Here is a 25850-nt window from a genome sequence, read left to right on the forward strand (position 1 = left end):
TTTGTAGATGGTTTGGCTTCCTCCTTCTTAGAGCCTGAGTTTTACAGGGAGGGCAGATCCCTCCTCCACCCACATGCTGGTGTTCATCTAGTGGAGAACACACTTTTGCACAGAGTTTCATGCTGTAATGAGAGGTGCAGTCCCTTTAGCATGATGTCAGGTGGTCTGCTCGTGGCCCATCCTCCCACTACCCCCCAAACCTGCTGACCCCTGGGTGGAGAATATACTTCCCCTTCCACGCCTAACAATAGTGAATACACGTGTGTGGAACGGAGGGGGGCGGGCAGGTGAAGTTGGAGCTCATATCTTTTGGTCTGGATTTTGCTCCTCGCTACTTTCCCGTCTGACAACAGCTCTCCCGTCCCACTCTTAGACAGGGAGACTAGCAGTTGGGGAAAGGGGATGGATGACATATCTCCTGTTGCCTGGAGCAGTGTTTCCCAACTGGTGTGCTGCCAGGCCCGAACAGGTGTGCCACGAAATGTTTTTTGAAAAAGTATCTCTGAGAACACGGGGGGAGGGGAGCCGCTTTCTGTTTGGCCATCGGTCTCACTGCCCTACCTCTTCCAGGGGTGGAGCAACCTATCGGAGTTCAATCTCCCTCTCATCCCTTCCTCTCCTCCTGTGTAAACAACGGGTTGGCTCCTCTGCCCCTCCTCTCCCCTCCTGCCACTGGCCGGGGGTGAGGAAAAGAGCCCCTGGAGCTCCAGGTGTGCCGCAGCAGAGAAAAGGCTGGGAACAACTGCCCTGGAGAGACGGGGCGCACACTTCTGGGTTCCTCTGTGCTCTGTCTTTCATTTTCTTGGACCCATCACCTTGGCACAATAGTTCTAGCTGTGACGGCTGTTTTTGTTTTTACACTGCCTTGGTCCAGAGGCAACATATTCAGCCCCTAACACGTAAGGCAGTGGATCCCAACCTTTTTGGCTCGAGGGCCACAGATATCATTTTTACAACCCTGAAGGGCCACCAGTCTCTGTCAGCAGTTCCCCCTCCCTCCCCATTGCAGCCAGACAGAAGGAGTCCTCACTGATCTCCCATCTCCCTGGCTGCAACAGGGAAACCGCATGCATCCTGTAGCCTCCTGCGCTCCACCTAGATCCCTAGGCAGTGGCTCCCTTCTGCAGCCCAAGGGGACTGGAGATCAGAGCTCCCCTCCCTCTGGCTCCAGCCAGGACCCCAGTGCCTATGGACATGGCGGAGCCTTTGCCCTCTCCCTGCTACAGCCAGGGGAAGGGGAATGCTGATTTCCAGTCCCCTTGGCTGCAGCAAGGAGCCTGAACCAGTCTTGCAGCCCCGCGGCAATGCACGCCGCCTAGGTCCTTCGGCAGTGGGCTCCCTTCCGCAGCCAGCAGGAGGGGAGCCACGGGCCACTCTGAAAGAGCCTGTGGGCCGCTTTTGGCCCCCAGGCCACAGGTTGGGAACCACTGATTTACGGGATGAAAGGCCAAGGAGTTGAGCAACAGTCCAGTAGCCCAATGGATTTTAGGAGGGAGGGGGAGAGAAGATGAGACCAGATTAATTTTTGAGACTCTCCCTGCTCGGCATTGAGTTGCTTTTCCTGGGAGCGAGAGGATTTCTTTAGCACATGTGTTGTGGACGGCCTTCCAAATGGTTTTGGGGATTTAGGTATCTCCCATACCCTGGAAGCTGAGATCATTAGCTAAACCTTTTTAAGGTCCCTTCTCCTACACACTCCACTCCAGTGGTTCTTAATCTATTTACCATTGTGGGCCACATCCAGTACTACCTGTATGGTCCTGAAAATGTCTCTTGGCCGCAGCTGTGTGCTGACTGGGCTGCACGCGGGCCGCAGATTGAGAAGCACTGCTCCACTCGATTCTAATCATGTCTTCTTTTCAGCCTCAACCTTCTATTCCCCTTGCCCCGCCTCCCAACCACTCTCTCGCTCTCCCTTCCGACAGCCCCCTAACCTTCTGGTGAGCTAGCATATGAGTGAGCGCTCTGCATTTTGTCCCCACCTTGCCATCTGCTCTAATAAAATCTGCTGAGTGGAGGGATCAGAGGTCTCCTGAATTCCCTGTTTCCCATCCTCTTGCCCCAATACCAGTGGGAAGTTCTAGAACAGACCAGGTCTAAAGACAGCGTCCAGGCCCGGAGAGGTCAGATTTGCTGAACTCCAGGATGGAACTCCGCAAAGGCAGCAGGTCTCTTGAGAATGGGAGGGAGGAAAGGAGGGAGTTGGTTTAGGATTAGCCTCCCCAAGATTTGAAGGAAAGATTCCAGCTGGAGCCTGTTCTGAGTTTGGACCTCTCTCTGGTTATATCCTGGGCCCCACACAACACTCTTTTCCCCAGTGGTCCAGGATCCTTTTGCAGCCAACTAATAACTGAACGTGGCTTCTCTCTTTGGCTTTTCCTCAGGATGAAGATGAGACGTCACAAGCTCTTTCTGACTCTGTGCATGGCTGGTCTCTGCCTCATTTCCTTCCTGCACTTCCTCAAGGCCCTCTCCTACGTCACCTTCCCCCGGGAGCTGGCTTCGCTTAGCCCCAACCTTGTTTACAACTTGTTCTGGAACAATGTGCCTGTCACGCCACGGGTCAGCCCCGAGCCAGGGGGGCCGGAGCTCCTCCGCACGCCGCTCTACTCCCATTCGCCCCTGCTCCAGCCTCTGCCTCCCAGCCGGGCTACCGAGGAGCTGCACAGAGCTGAGTTTGTACTGCCAGAAGACACGACAGAGTATTTTGTCCATACCAAAGCTGGCGGCGTCTGCTTCAAACCGGGCACAAGGATGCTGGAGAAGCCAGCAGCGGGCCGGACGGACGAGAGAGAAGATGGTGCTGCTTCGGGGCGCCCTGCTCGCAAGCCACTGAGCACCGGCGGGACAAAGCGGCGCAAATGGGTGGAGTGCGTGTGCCTGCCTGGCTGGCATGGCCCTAGCTGTGGGGTGCCCACTGTGGTCCAGTACTCAAACCTGCCTACCAAGGATCGGCTGGTGCCACGCGAGGTACCCCGGCGGGTCATCAACGCCATCAACATCAACCATGAGTTTGACCTCCTGGATGCCCGTTTCCATGAGCTGGGTGATGTGGTGGACGCCTTCGTGGTCTGCGAGTCGAACTTCACGGCCTATGGCGAGCCACGCCCGCTCAAGTTCCGGGAAATGCTCCTCAATGGCTCCTTTGACTACATACGCCACAAAGTGCTCTACGTCTTCCTGGACCACTTCCCCCTCGGTGGGCGCCAGGACGGCTGGATCGCTGATGACTACCTGCGCACTTTCCTGACACGGGACGGCACCTCCCGCCTGCGCAACCTGCGCCCGGACGACGTCTTCATAATCGACGATGCAGACGAGATCCCGGCCCGCGACGGCGTGCTCTTCCTCAAGCTCTATGACGGCTGGACGGAGCCCTTCGCCTTCCACATGCGCAAGTCCCTCTATGGCTTCTTCTGGAAGCAGCCCGGCACCCTGGAGGTGGTTTCTGGCTGCACAGTGGGGATGTTGCGTGCTGTCTACGCCACTGATGGGATCCGCCTCCGACGCAGAGAGTACTACACCATGCCCGGCTTCCGGCAGTATGAGAACAGCACAGGCCACATCCTAGTGCAGTGGTCGCTGGGCAGCCCCCTCCATTTTGCTGGCTGGCACTGCTCCTGGTGCTTCACACCAGAGGGGATCTACTTCAAACTGGTGTCAGCCCAGAATGGGGACTTCCCCCGCTGGGGTGACTATGAGGACAAGCGGGACCTCAACTACATCCGGGAACTGATCCGGACTGGTGGGTGGTTTGACGGCACCACCCAGGAGTACCCCCCGGCTGACCCCAAGGAACAAATGTATGCCCCAAAGTACCTGCTAAAGAACTACCAGCGGTTCCACTACCTGCTGGAGAATCCCTACCGGAGGGCAGAAGGGGCTGGGTGAGGGGGGTAAGGTTTGCATGGGACGTGGGAACTTTAGAGCAAAGGGGAAGAGTGAGGTATGTCTCTTATTTTCCTTTTTCGTTTTGTTTCCAGCTGAGGTGCATAGTTTCTCTGCATTCTCTGTCCTTCCCCTTCCAGGAGTGAGGCTTGGGGTGGGATTCCCTGTCATGCTAAGGAGGGCCAGAGGGGAGGAGCGGAAGCGGGAACTGGCCCTGCAGGAGGCAGAAAGACTGTGGCACACCCCCTCAACCTCGCCTGCAGGGTGGGGAGATCTTCTTATCCAGGGGTCAGATTTTCCTACATAGGGGGGTGGAGGGAGCAGTTGCCCCCACCATGGAACAGGCTGCCTGCACATGTGAGTCTGGGTTTGTCAATGAGCATGTGCGTGGGCGGGTGAATGTATGACCATGTGGATGTCTGTGTCACGCGTGTTAATGTGAGTTTATGTGTACACGTGCGAAAGCATCTCTATATGCATTTATTTTTTTACCTTGGTGTTTTTTAAAACACAGCCGCTCCCCCCCTCCCCCCCACCAGCCTCGTGCCAATATCTCTCTCATGGGCTCCACTCTTCGTCTAGTGTGCTGCCAGTCTTGGAGCTTGCAGATAAGGGAATTGGGGTGGAACACAAGTGCTTGTACTCCTTCTCTACTCCCACCACTCTGCACCCCATACCTCAGCTCTGCCCACAAAACCTCAGGCTCAGTCCTGGCAACCTGCTTTCATCAGGGGAACAAACTGTAGGGGACTTCACTAGGTTGTTTGTGTGCTATGTTCACAAGTGCGTGGATTAGTGTGTGAACGAGTGTTAATGTACATGGATTTGGTAGGCGTGTGTGTGTGTGTGTGTGTGTGTGTGAGAGAGAGAGAGAGGTGGGAGCGTGGTAGGATTCAGAAGCTCTGCTGTCTACTTAGGGGTTAAGGATATTCAGGGAACCCTCTACAAGCCTGCTGGGTAAAGGGGGAAGCCAGGAAGCTGTGGGCTCTGTATGCCAGTGCTCCATAAATGGACCTGTTCAGAACTAGCTCTGGATGGGTGGGTAAGAATGGGAACAATCTTAGGGAGGCTCTGCCGGCAGTGTCTGTGGTAGGGAGCCTCTCCTCCCCACCCCCCAATATAACAATAAAATACAAATGCTGATTAATCCTCTTCTCCGTGGAGGAAAAGGGAGGGGAAGGAGAAATCCCAGACTCCCTAGAGCCACGCCTGAATGTTGGGGCCAATGGGATGTGGAGTGCATTCAGGCACAGCACCCACCCAAGGAACAATTTGTCAGGGAGAAAACACTGGGGGATTACCCCTGGAATGCTGCCTTATTGTGGCTGGGAGGAGGTGTGATCCAGACTCTCATCTGGGCTATGACAGTTATGCAGTGAGGAGGGAATGTGACAGAACTGGATTTAAGAGTTGAACCAGTGGGAGCTAAGCTCTCCGTCCCTGTTGTCTCCACTCCTTGCTCCTGCAATGGGTTTTTAATGATGTGGCTTGCTTCTTTCCTAGACTGTCTCTGTTCTTTGGGCTGACAGCCACCTTTCCCGGCCCCCAGTTTGAGCAAATGGCTCTGTAGTGTGTGTATGTGTGGAGCCCGATTCGTAGCGTGTAGCAGGGTGAGGTACATTGTGAACCTACTGCGTTATTCTTCCAGCTGAGGGAGAGTGGTAAAGCGAGACGTGATGGAAACATGATTGCCCAACACCCTGTTTGTAATGAACATGGGGGAAAAAAGGGAATGTTCCCTATAAGGAATGATCCCCCGGCATACAGGCCAGCTAGGCTGAATAGAGGGGGCTTTCTTTGCTAGAGGGACTGTAAACCACCCTGACCATCAGGGCTCACCACCCTTGGTTTTTCCCCTGGATTCCTGCTTCTGCTATTCTCTTTTCCCACTTTGTGCTCCCTTCTCCATCTGTCCGGGGGAAAGTGAAAGGTCCTAGCGCTTCGTTCTAAGGTCATGCCTTCCTCCTGAACTGTAAATATTTCTAAGGTTCTTATCACCTTGGTATCTGAGCTGCTAGCACTTTGAACTCAGTGAATTCCTTTTTCAAACAGCTATGGGTCTAAAGTACAATTGGGATAGAGAGAGAGAGAGAGAGCATCAGGACTGGAACTCTTTGTTCTTGATTATCTGAGCCATGTTTAATCTGATCTCACGTCTAGTCCCGTGCCACTTGCTCAAAAGACGTTAAGGATCATTTCACTTTATTCATAACTGCCACCATCCCCCACTCCTGTCTGTTCCCTAAAATCATTGAAGGCTGCCACGTGGAATGGGAGATGGGGAAATGTCCTGCAGAGAGAACACCCTCTCCCCAGGGAGGAGGCTGTTGCTGTGCCCAAGCTGAGCTTTATCTGCATGACACATCAGCTAGGGTGTGAAGGGAGCTTGTCTCTGGCAAGGGGTGGTGTACTTCACAGATCAGGGTCTACAGGCCAATCTGCCACAGAGGTTACATGACTACGGGGAAGGAACCCCCATGGCTTACAAGAACTGGAGGGCAATTGCTAAAGGAGGGGCATATGTTAGGGGCAAAGAATTTGCCACAGTGGGTATAGCACAACTGGGCAGAGCTACCATCCTAGCTGGAGGCAGGGGGAGAGCACAGTGCATCAGCACAAGGGGCCTGGTACAAGATATTGCAGAGAGGTACAGAGGGACCCAGCAATTGCTCATTTTCTTTCATTCTTGGAGGAGTGAGTGCCCAGAACCTGCCCTCAAACCCTCTGCTTTGACTCAGCCTTTCCACAGTAACAACAAACCAAACCAAAGTCCAGTCCCTCCTGACTGGAGGGGACAGAGAGATACTATATATATATATTTATATGCAAACTCCAGAATGCTGGGAGGTGCTCAGATACCTGGATGGCAGGTACCAGACAGATAGAATTTGGGTCCCTCCCATGCAGCAGAGTCCTAGCCACTAGTCTAGGGTGAATTTAGGACATTTGGTTAATGCCAGCAATCTTCCTGGGTAGGAAGCTATGTGGGACCAACTAGACCACAAGATATCCAGAGTACTATGCCACCTCCCTGGCACAGCACCTTTTCCCCATTTGTCCCTCCCCCCTTCCACTCTATGGGCTCTCTGGGATTTGCATTGCACTGTGGGGCATGCTTTTCTTGCCTGGCTTTTTGCAATTGCCTATTGAGAATTTCTAATGCACACATCACTGCAGTAGTGATGCCTGATCTAGCACAGAGGGATAGCCTGCTCACTCCCCTTCCCTCCCTTAGTTCCTCATTTCCCTCTTCCTACCAGCAGCCCCTCTCCTGCCCCCACTAGGCATGAGGAACAGATCCCATTGGAATTGGGTAAGAACTGAGCTCCTCTGGAGACTCTGGGAGGGCTCTCTATCCCAGAGTTCCCGTCCCCGCCCCCATCTCCCAAGTTGGTTGGACATAAAACTTGAAACAGGCTTCTGTGTTGGGGACTTTCCAGGAGAAACGTGTTATGTTTTACTCCATATGAATAATTTTGTAATTGTTCAGTTTTAAAGCCAGAACAGTTTACATCTGTGGTATTTAATTTGCGTGGCTACTCCTCTCTTGACTGGCTTTAGGGAAATTGACTTCCTGTGGTTTAGCATCTTCCTTTTTCTTCCTTCCTTGCAGGATGGGGCTTTTGAGAACTGGCAATTGCTGGTTGATTTCTCAGGCCAGCAGTCTGCCCCAACCAGGCCCTGAAGAAAAGGGGAGGCAAAGGTTATATATGTGATTTGATCATCTGGCTGGCTGGGTGCCTGTAGGAGAGAGAGAGACAGATTAAGCTTAAACAAGGAGCAACACAAACGTGCAGGATCTCAAATCTTGAGGGGGGGGACAGAGACGGGTGTGACGATAAAGTCTGATTTGGTCCACAGTCCTCATGCCCATAAACCATAGGTATGAGCAGCCTGGCTTCTTTGATCTTGTCGTGATCTGACGCCGAAGATGCTACAATGAGGTTAAGAAGGGAAAGCTTAAAAAACCCAAACCTGTTTCTGGGGAGTGTTTAATGAAAAGAGGAGCAAACTAGGACACGATGTAAGAGCTGGGTTATGCACTGTTTTTTGCAACAATAACAACTGACTTCCTCCTTTGCCCAGAAACTCTTCTTTGACAGCTGCTGTTTCTGTCATTTCTACGTGTCTTTTCACCTTTAATCCCTCACTACCCTTCTTAAATTGAACCATGGACGAGGCAGCCTCTGCTGTGTGTCTGTTTGAGTTTTGTTTTAACATTCCCCACTCCTTTGTAATTTTCAAGGCTCTCTCCCCCCCTTCGCCTACATTAAGTCCTGAGAGGTGGGTTCTTGGGGATATGTACAGGGGTGGTGTTGGAACGGGTGGGTCCCCCTTACTGAAAGGACTGGGTTGTAGGTGCTTCTTCCCTTCCCTTCAGTGGAGTTGGTGGTAAACCCTGATGATGCTCAGAGCCCGATTGAGTGTGATAGCCCTTGGGGTACAGGAAACAAAGGATGAGATGGTTTGTATGACTCTGTGCTTATTATGAGGGAAAATATCACAGTTCTCTACTGAGTGCACATATTGAAGGAAAGAACATATGCTCCCTGTGGCTGAGATATTCAGTAGGACCCTTGTTAGATTCCACAGTGGGACATGGCGCAACATATCATTTATATGCTGAGGGTGGGCAAATGAAGGTGCTCTGACTTATCCCATTAATGGAGCAAGTATGGTTGGAGCTCAGAGCAGAATTTTTCCCAGTTATCCTCAGGCAGGGAATCATCTGAGATCATAGCTACTTCTCACACCCTGGAACCACCCCACCTCATGTCCCTTTGTCACCCACTTTCTCCATCAACTTTCATGGCTGCTTCAGCTCTGCACTGTGAGGTCCCTGGAGCTGGTCAGTCCTGGTCCTGTTAGTATACACTGGTTAGGAAGGCAGTGGGCAAGGGAAAGGTGAGCCTGGCTTCACAGACCTCTAAAACTAGGGGAGGGGAAGGGTCCCCAAATCCTTCAGTTTTCAGGTTCAGAGCTCAAAAAACCCCTTCAATCTGTCTGAGAAATTGGAGGAGCTCACCCTTAATGTGAAAATATAGGAGTTTAAATGTGGTATGGACAAAATGGGAGGGGTTTTAATCCCTCATGCCAAGGAAAGGGAGCGGATTATAATGCAATACACTTACACTGGGAATATCAAGAGTTGCAACTAATGGTATAGAAAGGAATACAAGGCAAAAGCCAAATGGAGAATTCAAACCAGTGTCCATTCTCCATTCAAACCACTGTCCATTCCTGAGGGAATGATCAAGCAGTATCCTCCATAGAGCAATCCACTGGCATTCCCCTGGGACTGAAGATACCTAGGGAACTGACTAGTGGCATTGCCCAGAGCGCCCTCTTTTGGCAAAAGAATGCGTGGACTTGCCAAAAAAAAATTTTTTTTAAATCCTCTGTAATTTATAAACACCAGTATTCACAATTAATTTTTTTGTAAGGATGAATCAAATGTACATTCTGAAATCATTTTCTCTGTAAATGGTTGGATTTCATTTCACCCTTAAAGGGATGCTTAAAAAAGAAGAGATAATTAAAAAATTACAAAGTATGAAGGGAAACCAGACGGTGTCTGTGGCTGTTTTTATTTCAGCCCACTTGGTCAGGAACCCATGGAAACGAGACGAAGCGGTTGCTGCCTCCGGCCTTGGCACAGCTATGTCATTCCTGAGTAACCGTGTGTGCACCATGTTGCGGCTTGAACACCAGAATCTTTGGATGCAGAAACACAAAATATTTTACCCAGTAACTTAAAGGAGCAGCTGCACTAGCTCAGCCAACAGAGGGAGCCCGTGCACCCGCTGAGCAAGTCTGAGATATTTCACCCAACAGAGACCAGTGAGGTGTGCACGTAATCACGTGGCAGTTTTCTAGCACCCATGGATTTCTGTTATCTGTAATGGTATTTTTGCTAGCAGTGCCCTTTTAACCAATGTAGTGACTGTGATGGTGCCCATAAATGTCTATAGGGCTAGGAGCCCTTCCTCCCTTAATCGGGCCTTGCAGCCCTATGAGGGAACTTTTGTAAAAGGGTAGGTCTGACACATTTCCTTCAGCCAGGGTAGTGGTTCCCCAATCCCTATGCACCCCAGTATATCTCGTACCTAAGAAACTGGCTTCTAGAACTTACCCAGCTGTGGGAACAGCTACACATGTAAAAGTGTGATACATGCTCAGGGTTGGGAGGGCAAGCAGCGGCATGCTTTCCCCCTCCTCTCCCCCCCAGTTGGTGGGGTGCACAGGCCTCCTCCAGGGCTGGGGCCAGGCCAAGAGATGACAGCTCCTCCAGCCCCAGGGGTATGGGCAGAGAGCAAACTCCTTTGGCCGCTGGGGAAAGCGAGCGCCACTGGCCTAGGGGACTGCGGGGTGAGGAAGCCAGCTCCACAGTCCACGGCAGGGCGCGCCAGCTCCACCAGCCATGGGGCTGCAGGGGGTGGGGGGAGAGCCAACTCCTCTGGCCGCCGGGGCAGAGGGAGGGGAGGCATAGACTGTGTCCCTCCAAAACGGCCAAATTTTTATTCCTGTGCACGCCGATGCTCAGGGCAGATGTTTTCCAGCAGTGGTGCACACATCAGCCACTCCATCCCTGGAGGTTGGCCACACAGCCCCTAACATACAGTTTAATAGAAGGGACCTATTACACAAAGAGCAGATCCACCTATGGCAGTAGAGGGACATGTCAGGCATAGAAATGCCCAATATGCGCAACTAGGGGCACTGATATACACCTTCCAACCAGGCCATCCCATAGCCAACAGAGACCTCCTCTCTCAAGCTCCACTTTGGCCCCAGGTTGAGGGGAACTGGTTGGCTCTTCATGTGGAGGGCAGCTGGTTCCAGGTGGGGGAAACCAGCAGAAGCAAGGGCTTGGGGAAATGGACTATGGCGCATTTTATCTTTGGCACACCAGTGCTGAGCCCCCAGTCACGTTGATGCACCCCCACCCCAAGCTGTTGCATTCCCCCTGTAGTCCAGGCCTGGCCTCCCCACATATTGATTTGCTAGTGCATTATCCGGTACTTACTCTTGAATGATGAGCTCAGAGTTACTCTCTCTCACCGGGGCAGACACATCCACTGCAGTTCTGAAAAGTGAAATGGGCAAGAAGCTGGCTGGGCTCACTGGTGTGGAGCTGGGCGTGGAATATGAGCCCCCTCGTGGGCGTCGTTAAGCTGAATTGGCTCTGCAGGATAAGTTGCACACCACGCTGTTGCCAACATGCATGCTTTTGCTGTGACCAAGGGGATTTCAGCCAGGGCAGGAGCGAGCCTGGCAACGACAGCGCAGCTTCAACTCTCTTGTGAATGTTGGCTGTGCTGGGGAACAGCCTGGTTATTGTCTGCCGGCTCCACCTTCCCACCTCCTGGGGGCACAGCAGCCAATCAGGGCTGCTGCAGAAAGCAGGCACAGCTTCTTCCCCTTCCCTTAGCCCCCAACTCCATTTTCACAGGAGAGGAAGGGAAGCAAAAAGAACTCAGCAGCTTGGGGTGGCTCCATTTTCTCCTCCTCCTGTAAGCAACAGGTTGGTTCCTCTCCTCTCCCTGCAACACCCCAGCTGAGAAGGGGCCGGGGGACGAAGACCCCTTGAAGCTGCCCTCCCCCCAGCCTGGCAGGAGGAGCAGGGGACCCTGCTGCGGCTGCCCCTGCCCTAGGCCTGGGAGCATTGGGGGTGAAGACTCCCAGGAGGAGCAGAGGTGAGGCTGGGGAGGCTGAATTGTTGGGGGCTAGGGGCTGGGTGAGGACTGGCTTGGCAGAACTGTTGCAGGGGGGCTGGGCAGAGGCAGGAGTGCGGGGGGGGGGGGGGTCAAGCCTGCTGAGGGGGTAGAACTGATGTGTGGGCTGTGGGGGACAGGATTGATGTGGTGGTCACGAGGGACAGAATTAATTGCTGGGCAGGGGAGGGACGGGCAGATATGGGGATGAGAGCGCCTGCAGCAGGGGTCAAAGTCACCTTTTCTAATACACTAGGGAGCGTGGGCAACACACATACACACACACACAATGTGTGGGGCGAGTTCAGCAAGCAAAAGCCAGACCAACAAAATCATCATATAATCTTTGTTTAAAAATGTCATGATTTTGGGGCCAATCATGCTTTCCAGCGGTCTGGACTCATGACCTTTTTTAAACTCCACGGCTGGCAATACAGCAGTGCTGACACTTAGCAGACCCCGGAGAAGTTGTTGGTTGCTATAGACAGAAATACAGTGTTCACTGAAGGCCACTGGACTCCACCAGCCCACCTGCCAAATCAACTAGCCCTAAAAACAGAGGGTGCGGAATGTCAGGCGCACACCTGGCCATTGCTGACAATGAATGAAGCAGGGCGTATGGCAGGATGTGTAGATGGGCCACTGCCTAGGGTCCTGATGCCTAAGGCAGGAGTTCTCACAGATTTTCTGGTGGCCTCAGAGTGCAGCCACCAATTCTTGCTGGTGGCCACTCTGACAAACCCGTCTTTCTGTCTGTCCCTGCCTCCCGCGACTCTCTGTTGAGCGCCTGCTCCAGGGAAGGTGGCTCAGGAACCCACCGGTCCCCTGTGGCGTCCCAGGCTGCGGGGCAGGAGTGAGGGAGCTATCCAGGCGAGCGCTCCTGCAACTGAACACTGCAGCTCCTTCCACTGACAAGCGCCGCCACAGGCACCATGCACACCAGCCCCCCCATGTCTCCAGAGGCACTGCCCGAGTCCCCAAGGAGGCTATGCGGTGCAGGGTGCTGATCCCTGCTGGCAGCGCCAGCGCAAACACCAAGGCAGGGCACCTCACTGCACTTGGTAACAGCTGTTCAGGAGCAACAGCTACATGCTGCAGGAGGGGCCACTGCTTTGCCCCCCAATCGCTGCCCATGCTTTGGAAGCTGTTGTGGCCGCATTTGAGAAACTCTGGCCTGAATGTGACCGGGCCAATGCAGTAACCCAAGCGATCCTGGAGAAGCTGTGTGGTGCCAAGTTCTCTTTTTATTTTTATTGTGAAGGTCAGGGCTTGCCCTGTGCCTGAGCCTTGGAAAGTGTTGTGGTTCTGGTGGTATCATCTGGCAAATTATCTCTGGTCCTTAAAAATCAGTTAGAGATGGTGCACACTTCTCCCTGATCCATACCTATCTGCAGCAAGTCTCCACCAGAACAAACCTGCCTCAAAGATTTTACAGTCTGAATAAAGTAGCTGGGCTAGGATGGTGCAGAACAAAGCAGAGAGGAGGAAGGGGAAGACAAGGATGATAATGCAGACAGGAACACAAGGTTGCCTATGTACAGTCTGGAAGCTTCATAGTTGCTTGTTTGTTTGATTTAAACAAGATAAATGAACAAAAGCTATTAATGCATCTCTAGAAGGCCACCAACTTTGCAAAGTCATTTAATGTAGCTATGTAGATGGAAGAAGTGCTATGTAGGTACCAAGTATTATTAATCATTATTCCCTGTTTTTTTGCCTCTTACCTTCTCTTTTTGATCAATTGTTACCGTAAATATATTACTTATCTCTATTGCTGATCTTGCTCCTTTAGAAATTTCTGTGATTATATGAATTTCCCTCAACTCCAGGTCTGTAGATAAAGATTAAATACATTCTCATACAGAATTTCATTAGTTTCTTCTGCTTAAAATTAATAAATAGTTTAGGGCGGGTGTGTGTGTGTGTGTGTGTGTCTGTTTCTGATCAAAAGCTTGGGAAAGCTTTACAGGTTGTAATTCAGGCCTTGAGCATAAGGTTTCCCTCTGCCCTGTGACAAGTTCATTATATGGACAAACAGAGATCTTTATTTTCTACTAAGCAAGTTCTTCTGGGGATTGATAGTGGAAGGTGATGAATAGGACCACCCAACATGCTTAAAGTTCGGCATGGACTTACGTGCTTTGGTGGCTCAGGGCAAGAGGGCTTGTCACCTTACAGACTTGAGCCCTGTGTGATCACTCTGGTAAAGCTAGTAAAGATGTAATTAGCTTATTTGACGCTCTGGTCATTTGCATGGAGAGTTACAGACAGATGACGTGCTTCTCAGCTGCATATGTAAAATCATGCTATGGACACAAGAACCAAATTCTCTGCTGATGTAAATTGGCACCGCTCCACTGATTTCAACAAAGCTTTATACCAGCAGAGAATCTGGCCCAATTACTTCATGGTTAATAGCATGGATAGAACTTCAGCCTTAAAAGAGAGACATTATGTGGCTGTCAGATGGATCATTTACATAGCTGTATTTGAGACTCTAGCATCCTTGTTTGGAAATATACTGACAGCCTGAAAAAGGGTCTTTGGGTTCAGGTGAAAGATAGCAATTTAGATAACCAATCTGTGCTGGAGTGAATATGGTTTGGTGACTTTTTTTAATAGTTGTCCTAAACTCTCTGGTTTTGGTAAAAATGCATGATGTATTGAAAAACAGATAGGACAGGTGTTAAAGAGATGATCCATTTAATTCAACTGATTATGTTACTGGTGCCTCCCTACCCTCAATTATTACAAACAGATAAAAATATGTAAGATTTCTCTACTGAAGTGCATCATACCTCTCATACTAAAACCTAAGCTTCCATGTATTTTATATGTATGTGGACACACACACACATGCTTGATGGAATAAATTATGATGCTATTGTTCTCTAACAGATGATGAAGCCATGGTAGACATAGGAATTGCCATGCCAGATCAGAACTATGGTCCATGTGGCCCAAACCTTCCTTTCTGATGGCAGCCAGCACCCAATGCTTCAGATGAAAATGCAAGAAACCACATAGTGAACAATTATGGAATAACTTCCCCATAGTAGAAGTTTCTTTCTATCTCCTCTCAGTCATAGTGTCATAGAGTTTAATTCCAGAAGAGACTGCCAGATCATCCATTCTGACCTGCTGTATATCATAGACCACCAACACCACCCACCACCCACACATTAAACCCAGCAACTGAAATTAGGCCAAAGTATTACAGCCCACAGGAGACTAGATTATTATGTGCCACAGGCAGTAAGTGAGATGCACCAGTGCCTCAGGCCCCCATGATGGCACGGAAATGATTATGTTAGATATACCCAGATAATCCTGACAAGTAATCCAGACCCACACTGCAGAGGAAAGTGAAAAATTCACAAGGTCCCTGCCAATCTGACCTGGGGGAAAATTCCTTCTTGACCCCACATATGATGATCAGTTAGACCCTAAGCATATAAGCCAGAACCAGCCAGCCAAGCACCTGAGAGATATGGTCAGTGATTATCTTATTCCTGGAAGTATAAAGGTTTATATCTTTTTTTAAAATCTTATGTTATGTAAGTGCAGATGGTCTCGTTATCCAATAGCCATGTCCAATCCCAGTTTGAATCTTACTAAATGCTTGGCTTTATCAATACCTTGTGGCAGTGAGTTTCACAGGTTAATTATAGAATCATAGACATGTAGGACTGGAATGGACCTGCACTGAGACAGGACTAAGTATTAGCCAGACCATTCCTGACAGGTGTTTGTCTTAGCTGTTGTTAAAAACCCATGATGGAGATTCCACTACCTCCCTAGACAATTAGTTTCAGCGCGTAACTACACTTACGGTTCAGAAGCTTTTCCTAATGTCTAACCTAATGACCTTTGCTTCAATTTAAACCCATTACTTCTTGTCCTGTCCTCAGTGAATAAGAACAATTTATCACCCTCCTTTTTATAACAACCTTTTATGTACTTGAAGACTATCATGTCCCCCCTCCATGTTCTTTTCTCCACAATAAAAAAACCTAAATTTTTTAAATCCTTCCTTGAGGTCATATTTTCTAAATCTGTAATAATTTTAGTTGCTCTCCTTTGGTCGTTTTCCAGTTAGTCCACATCTTTCCTGAAGTGTGGTGCCCAGAACTGGTCACAATATTCCACTTTGAGGCCTCATCCATGCTGAGTGGAGTGGAGGAATTATTTCTGATGTCTTGCTTACAACATTCCAGCTAAGACATCCCTTTTTTTTTTTTTTTTTGCAACAGTATTACATTGTTGATCCACTGTCACCCCCCCGATCCTTTTCTGCAGTATTCCTTCCGAGGTTGTCATTTCCCATTTTGTATTTATGTGAATGAGTATTCCTTCCTAAGTGTAGTATTTTGTATTTGTCCTTATTGATTTTCATCCACTTTATTCCAGACCATTTCTCTAGTTTGTGAAGATCATTCTAAATTCTAGTCCTGTCCTCCAAAACGCTTGCAAACCCTCCCAACTTGGTATGATCCACAAACTTCATAAGTGTACACTCACTGCCATTATTCAAATCATTTATGAAGACATTGAATACAACCAAATAGAAGAGAATTATGCCTTTTGTAAAACTATGTTCCCTTGTATCAGGTTACTTTCCAGTTTCAACGAAGATCTCCTTGTTGTGAGAGAGTGTTATTATGAGTACATAATTTACCTTCTTTATACCATTCGTCATTCCGCATACCACTATCATCTCCCCTCCTATTTGTCTCCTCTCTACAAATAGTCCCAATTTTTTCAATTTCTCCTCTTGTGGAAGTATTTCCATATATATGAGCATCTTCATTGTCCATATAACCCGCTCCGTTTCTGTTGTCAGAGGGAGAGTAACCGCAGTGAGCATAGTATTGATTAAATTTTCAGCATTATTTTCTATTCCGGTATTTATACATCCTAATATGGATTGAACTAAAAGTAGATGATCATCATGAGGTCCAGTAATCTTCCCACCTTAAAAGGGGAAAAAGAAAAAGAGACAAATGTATAGTATAATTTTAGGCTAAAGGAAATTTAACAAGGCAATATGACTAATTAGATTTGATTGGGTCAAAAGCTCTCTTGTATATTTGTATTACCTCCAGTATAAATTATTTTATTATAATCCTATGCCATTTTATGTTCTATTACTTTAAGAAAATTATGTCGATGTATATGACTTTTTAATTTTTTAATGGTATGTTTTTTATGTTTAGAAAACAAAAAGTTTTAATAATCCCTAAAATACTGCTCAAGACCTGCTTCTCCAAAAAGCACAGGCCTCTACCTTGCGAGCGACAAGAGACTCTCCATGAGTTATCTTTTCAGGGCTCATCTCCTTGGTGAGCCAGCCAATAAAGGACAACCTGAAAACAGGCAGAGAGAACGCTCTCAATACCTGAGCAGATTCAGTAGAGGGCAGTGGTGCACACAGGTCCCACTTCAGCAAAGTACTCAGATACATGCTTATGGCCTACTGAAGTCAGTGAGATTTAAGAAAGTGCTTACGTGCTTTGCTGAATCAAGGCCTTAAGCACATGCTTAATTGTAAGCACCTAAGTAATCCCATCCCTAGCACTCAAACACATACTTAACTGTAAGCATGTGCTTAAATACCATCAGTGAGTGTCCTTAAGTGCTTTGCTGAACAGCAATGGGAATCATTCATCTGCTTGAAGTTAAAAACATTTGGTAAGCAGTTTGCTTATTTGGGGCAATATGCATTAGTTAGAACATCAGGACCTGTTGAAAAAATTTACTGAAATATTAACTTATGCTACTATTTAAAGAGCTGGAAGGATTATATCAATTAGCCTGGGTTCTTCAAATGTATACCTCCTTGCTTTTTACCAGGGCACAGCTTTGTAAGGTGTTTGTTAATGAAATGGAATTAATTATTATTATTTTCTTATAAATGGTCCAGATTTTTTAAATCTCTTTGACAGAAAGAGTTAACTAGATTATGTGGGGAGTCATTAGGTTTTTGGTTGATCTTGGCCATTCATATGGTACAAAGCATATTGAACAGAGAGGGAGAAATTAATAACAGACTTAGGGATTATCACCCAGCAATGGAATTTGTCTGGATTTAGAGAGAGATGGAAGAGACGGTTGCTAAATTTTTTGTTTAACTTTTCCTTCCCCCATTGCACAGGGATAGAGACTGCTCTGCTTTCAGGAGCAATCCATGTGAAGGGAACAAAAAAAGCCATTTAGGACATGAACTCTGGAGCCTCATCAACACTAGAGCACCATTTTGGTGTAGCCAATGTAGGGTTACAGTTGAATGAAGCCATATTTTCTCTATTGTGTTTGTTCGTGTAGAGTATAGGAATATCCTAGAAGCATTTCAAGAATTCCATTAAACTGAGTGTTTTGTTCAATGGGAAGTATGTTTCCAGACAGAACTACAGAGAGAGCCATTAATTGTGGCTCTCATTTGATGAGATCTAATCAACATAGTGCTTAAAACAGTAATGGCAGCTATTGGCTCATGGACACTAGGGCTCCCAACATTGCTAACACTGGTGGAGCTGAATCAGTGTTAGAAATGGCAGGCAAAATTTCCCTAGTGTATACATAGCCTTACATAACTGGAGAACTAGTACAATTCTGACATTACAAAACATAACAGGCTGAGAGGGGGAATGGTTTTGAAGTCAGACTGTTTAAAATTACACACATTTAACTGTAATACCTAACAAACATTGGCTGAAAGGATTATTTTGTAAAAGTTTCCACACTCCCACACTTTCAGTTAAGGTTTGAGAACTCATAATAAGCATGAGAACCACCAGAAGCCCTCCAGTAAAAGAAACACACAAACAAAAACCCTGCCAATGTTAGTGATATTCCTAAGATTTTTTTTTTTTTTTTTTTTTTTTTTTAAAGCAAGAAAAAATTTAAAACAAAAGAAGCAAATAGTCTTTCAGGCTGCCTTTTTATATTCAAAATAATAAAAAAGGGGGGGCAAAGGCAATTTAAAAAACAAACAAACTTTTTTCTTATAAACTGAGCATATATTTATATTGGACTCAAAGACAGACCTGGAGCCCTGTCAAATAATTTGTACAAAGTCATTTTTCAGAGCAGCACTGCACTTTACAAGTCAGATACAGAAACTAGAACAAGACTTCAACCGAAACCCTACACCTGCAATTCTGAAAGCAAGTATTGTATACATAAAAGCCTGGTCTACACTACAGACTTTTGTTAACCAAAATCAGCTTTTTGTGCTAAAATAGTAGTGTTGTACACACTGCGATCCCTCCCTCTTTCAGCCGACCCAACTACCCTGATTTTGTGACAAAATAAAACCACCTCAACGATTAACTGATCTTTGACTTCCAGCAGTAAATATGCACAATGGCCTGTGATGGGATGTTAGATGGAGTGGTTTCTGAGTTAGTACAGAGAATTCTTTCCGGGTATCTGGCTGGTGAGTCTTGCCCACATGCTCAGGGTTTACTGATCACCATATTTGGGGTTGGGAAGGAATTTTCCTGCCGGGCAGATTGGCATAGGCACTGGAGTTTTTTTGCCTTCCTCTGCAACATGGGGCCACTTGCTGGTGGATTCTCTGTACCGTGAAGTCTTTAAACCATGATTTGAGGACTTCAATAACTCAGTCATAGGTTAGGGGTCTATTACAGGAGTGGGTGGGTGAGGTTCTGTGACCTGCGTTGTGCAGGTCAGACTAGATGATCGTAATGGTCCCTTCTGATCTTGAAGTCTATGAGTCTGAGTCTATGAGCTTTTTGCACCAAACTTTTAGCAACAAAGCATCAATGTAGACAGCGCTCTTGGTTATGTCGTGTAAATGCCATCCAGGAAGGGTCCCACAATGCCCATCCTGACCGTTCTAGCCATCAGTTTGAATGCTGTTGCCCTGCAGTCATCTGCCTCTCCCCCTTCAAAGTCCTGAAAATTTTTGAAATTCCACTTCCTGCTTGGTTGGCATGGAAAGCTCACATCGCATCTTCCCATCTGACCATGGCAGCTCCATGCACCAAACACTCTCCTGCTTGGAGCACACCAGAGCTTCTGGATCTGATCAGCTGTACAGGAAATGAGGCTGTACAGGCCCAGCTCTGCTCCAGCTGAAGGAACTTTGATACGTATGGTCAAATTTCCTTTTTAATTTCAGAAAAGGGCTATGAATGGGACACACTGCAGTGCCATGCAAAAATCAAGGAGCTGCAGCAGGGGTACCAAAAGGCTAAGGAGTCAAACCATCACACTGGGGCAGGGCCAAAGACCTGCTGCTTCTATAAGGAGCTGGAAGCCATCCTCAGCAACGACCCCACCTCCACCGCCAAGAGACCCGTGGATACCTTCATGGGTCTGGAAGCAGCAGACACCAGACTCAACCCTGACAAAGCAGCCACGGATGAGGAGGTTGAGTTGGAGAATGATGCGGAGCAGGGGACTGGGTCATTTGCTGACATGGGGAGCCAGGACCTTTTCCCGACCCAAAAGAGTTTGAGCCAATCCCAGTCCTCCAGCTCTGGGGTGCAGGATGCAAAGAGAGGAGAGCTCGGATAAGTGATTTTTTTGAGCTGATGCTGCTTGGTTGCCTAAGATACAGCTGTCCTTTGCTTGGTTGCATGACACAGCTGATTGAAGGGATAGAAATACACGAGAGTAGCTGTGTTTGCATGTGCTTCCCATTCCTCTGTGCAGCTAGGCAGTGTGGGGGAAAGTGTGTTAATGCACACCGAGATTTCACAGAAATCCTCCAGAGAGATTTTTAGGAAATTTTCCTGGAGGTACTCTCCAATCCTCTGCTGGAGATTCCTCGTCAGAGCTGCTTTGTTTCTTCCCCTGTTGTAGGAAACTTTCCTGCACCAATCAGCAATCACTTGTGTAGGGACTAAAGCGGCACACAGGTGAGCAGCATAGGGACCCAGTTTGAAGCTGTTCGCATGGAGGAAAGGCACCGTAGCATCCCTGCTTATGCTCAGGAGTGAGATATGGGCTTCTGTGGCACCTGCCTGTGGAAAATGGTGGCACAATTTGAAATTTTGTCCCTATCTACCTGCATCAATACCCCAAACAACCACCCAGAACCTTTTTCCCAGCTTGTGTGCCCTCTGCCCCGGTGCACAACTTACCATGCCCTGGTTGATCATTGAGCTGTGTGCTTCCAGGAGACAGCGAGAAAGAGGTGTATTTTACTGTAAGGCATCAATGCTGCTATTGCACTCACAATTATGCTTCTGTTCTCCACACCTGCTGAGCGCCTGCAACTGATAAGAAAATAACCACGGAGAGGCACATTCAAAAATTCTGCATCCACTGCTCATCATCCCAGACCTACATAATGATGAGATCCCAACACTCAGTGCTTGATTCACACACCCAAAAGCAGCAGCACACCATGTACAGATGCTCCATGAATGCAAACAGTAATCCAGCATTGTTTGTTCCCATGGCACACAGCAGATCAGGTGCCTCAGATTCCATTTCCAATTGGGTGCTCATGATATACTGCATGACCAGCTGCAATGTGTTCAGAAAACTGACAACAGTGGAGAGCAGTGCAGGATCTATCCTTTCGTATAGAGATGGCGGGCACTCAGGAAACGGGAGCCACTGAAAAATGCTGTGAAATGCAGTCATGGATGACACGACAGAAATCACTGCATCATGGGACATTGAGCCCGCACCCATGATGCACTGTGATCCTCTCCACCTTCCCACAACTAGCGGCACACGGTGATGAGTTGCACAGTTAGTTCCACAGATAGTTGCCCACAGTACATTGCTAGAGCACCAACTGTGTGGATGCGCTCTGGCAACAAAATTAGTGCTGTGTTGATAAGCACAAGTGTTGTAATTACAGCTGTTTTTGATCATCACTGTAACTTACATCGACAAAACTTTCAAGTGTAGTCAAGGCTATAGGGACTTGCCCAGCAGTAAGTGCAGAGCATAATGGCTACATTTTCCTCTCCTAATAAACATACAAAAAAAGAATGTTGAACTTCTGGTGCCACCTTAACCAAAGCAACAAACACTCCCTTAACCACAAAGCATTAGCGGAACAAAAACTAACTCCAGATGCAAATATAATATAAATATAAACCCTGACGTTGCATCCCACCCACACCACAGCAAACACCAAATTCTAAAGAATGACATGAAATTTAAGAATCTGCTAATTAATTTGTTTATGTATGGGGTCACTGGATATCTGATTTGATCCTAGGGTAATCCTGGGAGGCTAATATGAGGGGGAAAGGAATCCAAGAGAGCTGGCTGTATTTTAAAGAAACCTTATTGAGGGCACAGGAACAAACCATCCCAATTTGCAGAAAGAATAGCAAATATGGTATGCGTCCAGCTTGGCTTAACAAAGAAGTCTTTGGTGAACTTAAACACAAAAAAGAAGCTTACAAGAAGTGGAAGCTTGGTCAGATGTCTAGGGAGGAGTATAAAAATGCTGCTCGGACATGCAGGAATGAAATCAGGAAGGTCAAAGCACAATTGGAGTTGCAGCTAGCAAGGGATATGAAGGGGAACAAGAAGGGTTTCTACAAGTATATTACCAACAACAGGAAGATTAGGGAAAATGTGGGCCTCTTACAGAATGGGGGAGGCAACTTAGTGACAGAGGATGTGGAGAAAGCTGAAGTACTCGATGCCTTTTTTGCCTGTCTTCACAGACAAGGTCAGCTCCCAGACTACTGTACTGGGCAGCACAGAATGGGGAGGAGGTGAATGTCCCTCAGTGCTGAAGGAACAGGTTCAGGACTATTTAAAAAGACTGGACACACACAAGTCCATGGGGCCAGATGCAATGCACCCAAGGGGGCTGAGGGAGTTGGCTGATGTGATTTCAGAGCCATTGGCTATTATCTTTGAAAGCTCGTGGCAATTGGGGGAGATCCCTGATGACTGGAAAAAAGCAGATATAGTGCCCATCTTCAAGAAAGAGAGTGAAGAGGATCCAGGGAACTACAGACCGGTCAGCCTCACCTCAATCCCTGGAAAAATCATGGAGCAGGTCATCAAGGAATCCATTTTAAAGCACTTGAAAGAGAGAAGGTGATCAGAAACAGTCAACATGGATTCACCAAGGGAAAGTCATGCCTGACCAACCTGATTGCTTTATATAAAGAGGTAAGTGGCTCTGTGGATGTGGGGAAAGTGGTGGACATAATATACCTTGACTTTAGCAAAGCTTTTGATAGTCTCTCACAGCATTCTTATCAGCAAGCTAAAGAACTATGGGTTGGATGAATGGACTATAAAATGGATAGAGAACTGGCTAGAGCATAGGGCTCAACGGGTAGTGATCAATGGCTCCATGTCTAGATGGCAGCCGGTCACAAGACGAGTGCCCCAGGGGTCGGTGCTGGGGCCGGTTTTGTTCAACATCTTCATTAATGATCTGGAGGATGGGGTACATTGCACCCTCAGCAAGTTTGCAGATGACACTAAGCTAGGGGGAGTGGTAGATACCCTGGAAGGTAGGGATAGGATACAGAGTGACCTAAACAAACTGGAGGATTGGGCCAAAAGAAATCTGATGAGGTTCAACAAGGACAAGTGCAGAGTTCTGCACTTTGGACGGAAGAATCCCATACACAGCTAGAGACTGGGGACCGATGAGCTAGGCAACAGTTCTGCAGAAAAGGACCTGGGGGTATCAGTGGATAAGAAGGTGGATATGAGTCAGCAGTATGCCCTGGTTGCCAAAGAGGGCTAATAGCATATTGGGCTGCATTAGTAGGAGCATTGCCAGCAGATCGCGGGAAGTGATTATTCCCCTCTGTTCGGCACTGGTGAGGCCGCATTTGGAATATTGTGTCCAGTTTTGGGCCCCCGACTACAAAAAGGATGTGGACAAGTTGGAGAGAGTCCAGCAGAGGGCAACAAAAATGATTAGGGGCTGGAGCACAAGACTTATGAGGAGAGGCTGAGGAAACTAGGCTTAGTTAGTCTCAGAAGAGAAGAATGAGGGGAGATTTGATAGCAGCCTTTAACTACCTGAAAGGGGGTTTCAGGGAGGATGGAGCTAGGCTGTTCTCAGTGGTGGCAGATGACGGAACAAGGAGCAACGGTCTCAAATCGCAGTGGGGGAGATCTAGGTTGGACATTAGGAAAAAGTTTTTCACTAGGAGGGTGGTGAAGCACTGGAATGGGTTACCTAGGGAGGTGGTGAAATCTCCATCTTTAGAGGTTTTAAAGCTGCAGCTTGACAAAGCCCTGGCTGGGATGATTTAGCTGAGGTTAGTCCTGCTTTGAGCAGGGGGTTGGACTAGATGACCACCTGAGGTCCCTTCCAACTCTATGATTCTATGATAATGGGTCTGTTTATTTATCCAGGCACGTCTCAAAGATTATCTCGGGCACACAAAGAATTGGACCAGCACTCTTTGATTGCAGACCTGTAAATAGCTAAATAAATACATAAGAAGAGATGGGAAGTGACACTAAAGCCTGCACCCGAGCCTGGCATACCAGCTCAGCTCAGCAAGAGCTAAGGCAGGCTGCCCCAGGTGCCAACAGCAGCCATCAGCCAGCCCTGGCAGGTGAGAGAGGTGCAGGCCAGCGCAGTTTGAGCCAGGGGGAGACCGACATATTTTCTACTCCGGTGTCCAAGGTGCCAAGGAGACACTGAACCAAAACAAAGGGATGAAACCGGATTAAAAGACTTTCCGTCAACTGACACCCGAAGCCAAACTAGCCCTGGCTGGGAGTGGAGCCCCAGGCCCGCCCAGCCACCCCAGCAGGCCGTCCTGTGCTGGGAGCCACAGGTCCAGCAGCGAGAGGCACCACACCAGTCCGCGCTAGACAGGCGCGCGCGTGCCTCGCCTGCCTCCCCATTCTCCCACGCGCTGCCTGCCGCTGCGGCGGAGCCCTGTTCTGTCCTGCCCGGGCTTCGGGCCGCGCGCCAGTGACTTGTCACCGAGACAGGTACTCTGGGCTCTGAACACCGCCGGGGGGGGGGGCCGGGGAGGGATTCCAAGAGGTCCCCTCTCGCGTTCCGGCCAGCGCGCGGCCTTCCCCGGCCACAGGAGGCAGCCGCGAGCGCCTTCCCCCGCCTCGCGCGCCGCGGCGGGCGGAAGTTCGCCCTCCCATGCGTACAGTTTGTGCCACTGCCGCTCGCTCTCGCTGGTTGGCCGCCCGGGGTCGCGCGCCCCGGAAGCGAAGCGGCCATGTTGTTGCTGGGTGACCCCGGGGTCGGAAGAAGCGGTGCCGGCCGGGGCGGGTAGGGCGGCGCTGACTCGGCTCAGAAGCGGGACCAGGCGTCAGTGAGGGACCGAGAAACAGCCCCCGCTTCCCGGGTGAGTGCGCGCGGGGTAAGGGCCGCCTCCCCCCACCCTTCCGCAATGGGCCCGTCCGCCCAAGGGACCCCGCCCTGTGCAGTTGCCCGGGGCCCTTCAGCCCACACGGGCCGCCCGCGAGGGGCACCCACCAGCAGGTGCCTTCCTTACTGCGCCTGGCAAGCAGGGCCCAATCATCATTTTTTCGGGCCCAGTGCAAACTTGTAACACGGGCCCCGTCCCACACACGTACCCCATGCGGGTTGCAGCCTGGGACGGCCCCCCAGGACCTCTGGGCCCCGGTAAAGTGTACCCTTCCCTCCCCTCCCATGTGGGGGCCCTGCTGGCAGGAGCAGCCGGGGGGAGGGGGAGAGACAGACGCTGGCGAAGGCAGGAAGCTGATTCAGGGTGTCTCAGTGCAGGAGGGGGGTTAGTGTCGTACTGGGGGGGGGCAGGGTCACAGTCACAGTGTCTCTGTTTTGTGTTATTGCCTCTCTGCTTTGCTGGCAGATAAGGTGAGGCTGTTTTCTGCCCTCAGCAGGGATCTTTTCCTCTGCCCTAAGAGGTTTCCCTCTCCTTCTACCAGAGGGAGAGCCATCCCCCTGGGTTCCCCTTTTCCAGCTGCTTGCGAAGAAAGTATCGGGGATAGACTTGCAGGGGGGAGACAGCAAAATGCAGCTGGCAAACAAATGTTGAACTTTCACTTCTCCATTTTTCTTCAGTTTGCCTTCACCTGTATCTGTCCCCCATGGCAGCGTGGTCCCGTGAGGCAGTGCTGAAACTCTATCGCGCTCTGCTGAGCCAGGGCCGTGGTCTACGTTACACTGACCGTGATTTTTACTTCGCCTCAGTCCGGCGTGAGTTCCGCAAGAACCAGCAACTGGAGCGGCTTGAAGACAAGGAGAGACAACTTGAGAAGGGGCAGGCCTTCCTGCACAATAGACTGGGAGGGTTGGTTTAGAGTCTTTCTCTC

The 25850-nt window shown here is 49.1% G+C and overlaps 2 protein-coding genes and 1 long non-coding RNA gene across 8 annotated transcripts in view; 2 read left to right on the forward strand and 1 right to left on the reverse strand.

Annotated features, from left to right (window-relative positions):
- MGAT3 (beta-1,4-mannosyl-glycoprotein 4-beta-N-acetylglucosaminyltransferase) overlaps positions 1-8920 on the forward strand; it is a 32080-nt gene extending 23160 nt beyond the window's left edge. For all 4 annotated transcript variants that reach the window (XM_067559519.1, XM_067559521.1, XM_067559518.1 and 1 more), the window contains one exon: positions 2385-8920. In XM_067559519.1, coding sequence (XP_067415620.1) covers positions 2386-3891 — 1506 coding nt within the window. In that variant the 5' untranslated portion in view covers position 2385 and the 3' untranslated portion in view covers positions 3892-8920. The remainder of the gene's footprint in view (positions 1-2384) is intronic.
- On the reverse strand, positions 7198-11206 carry LOC137160735 (uncharacterized). Its single transcript, XR_010921971.1, has 2 exons — positions 10916-11206; positions 7198-7569 (listed from the first exon to the last, which is right to left on the reverse strand). It is a non-coding gene; the product is annotated as an uncharacterized lncRNA (long non-coding RNA).
- A 146-nt stretch (positions 11207-11352) lies between these two features.
- On the forward strand, positions 11353-25839 carry MIURF (mitochondrial elongation factor 1 upstream open reading frame). Of its 3 annotated transcripts, none has more exons than XM_067559527.1 (2): positions 11353-11585; positions 25600-25839. In XM_067559527.1, exon 2 carries the CDS (start codon positions 25626-25628, stop codon positions 25836-25838), a length of 213 nt encoding a protein of 70 aa, XP_067415628.1. In that variant the 5' UTR covers positions 11353-11585; positions 25600-25625; the 3' UTR covers position 25839. The 3 variants fall into 3 exon arrangements, with proteins under 3 accessions (XP_067415628.1, XP_067415627.1, XP_067415626.1); XM_067559526.1 differs by lacking the exon at positions 11353-11585 and adding an exon at positions 24399-24913; XM_067559525.1 differs by lacking the exon at positions 11353-11585 and adding an exon at positions 24399-24898.
- Positions 25840-25850: the final 11 nt, after the last annotated feature.

This window comes from Emydura macquarii, unplaced genomic scaffold, assembly GCF_026122565.2.
Source record: "Emydura macquarii macquarii isolate MOO-44397 ecotype Brisbane River unplaced genomic scaffold, CSIRO-AGI_Emac_v2 contig_2205, whole genome shotgun sequence".
Taxonomy (NCBI): domain Eukaryota; kingdom Metazoa; phylum Chordata; order Testudines; family Chelidae; genus Emydura; species Emydura macquarii.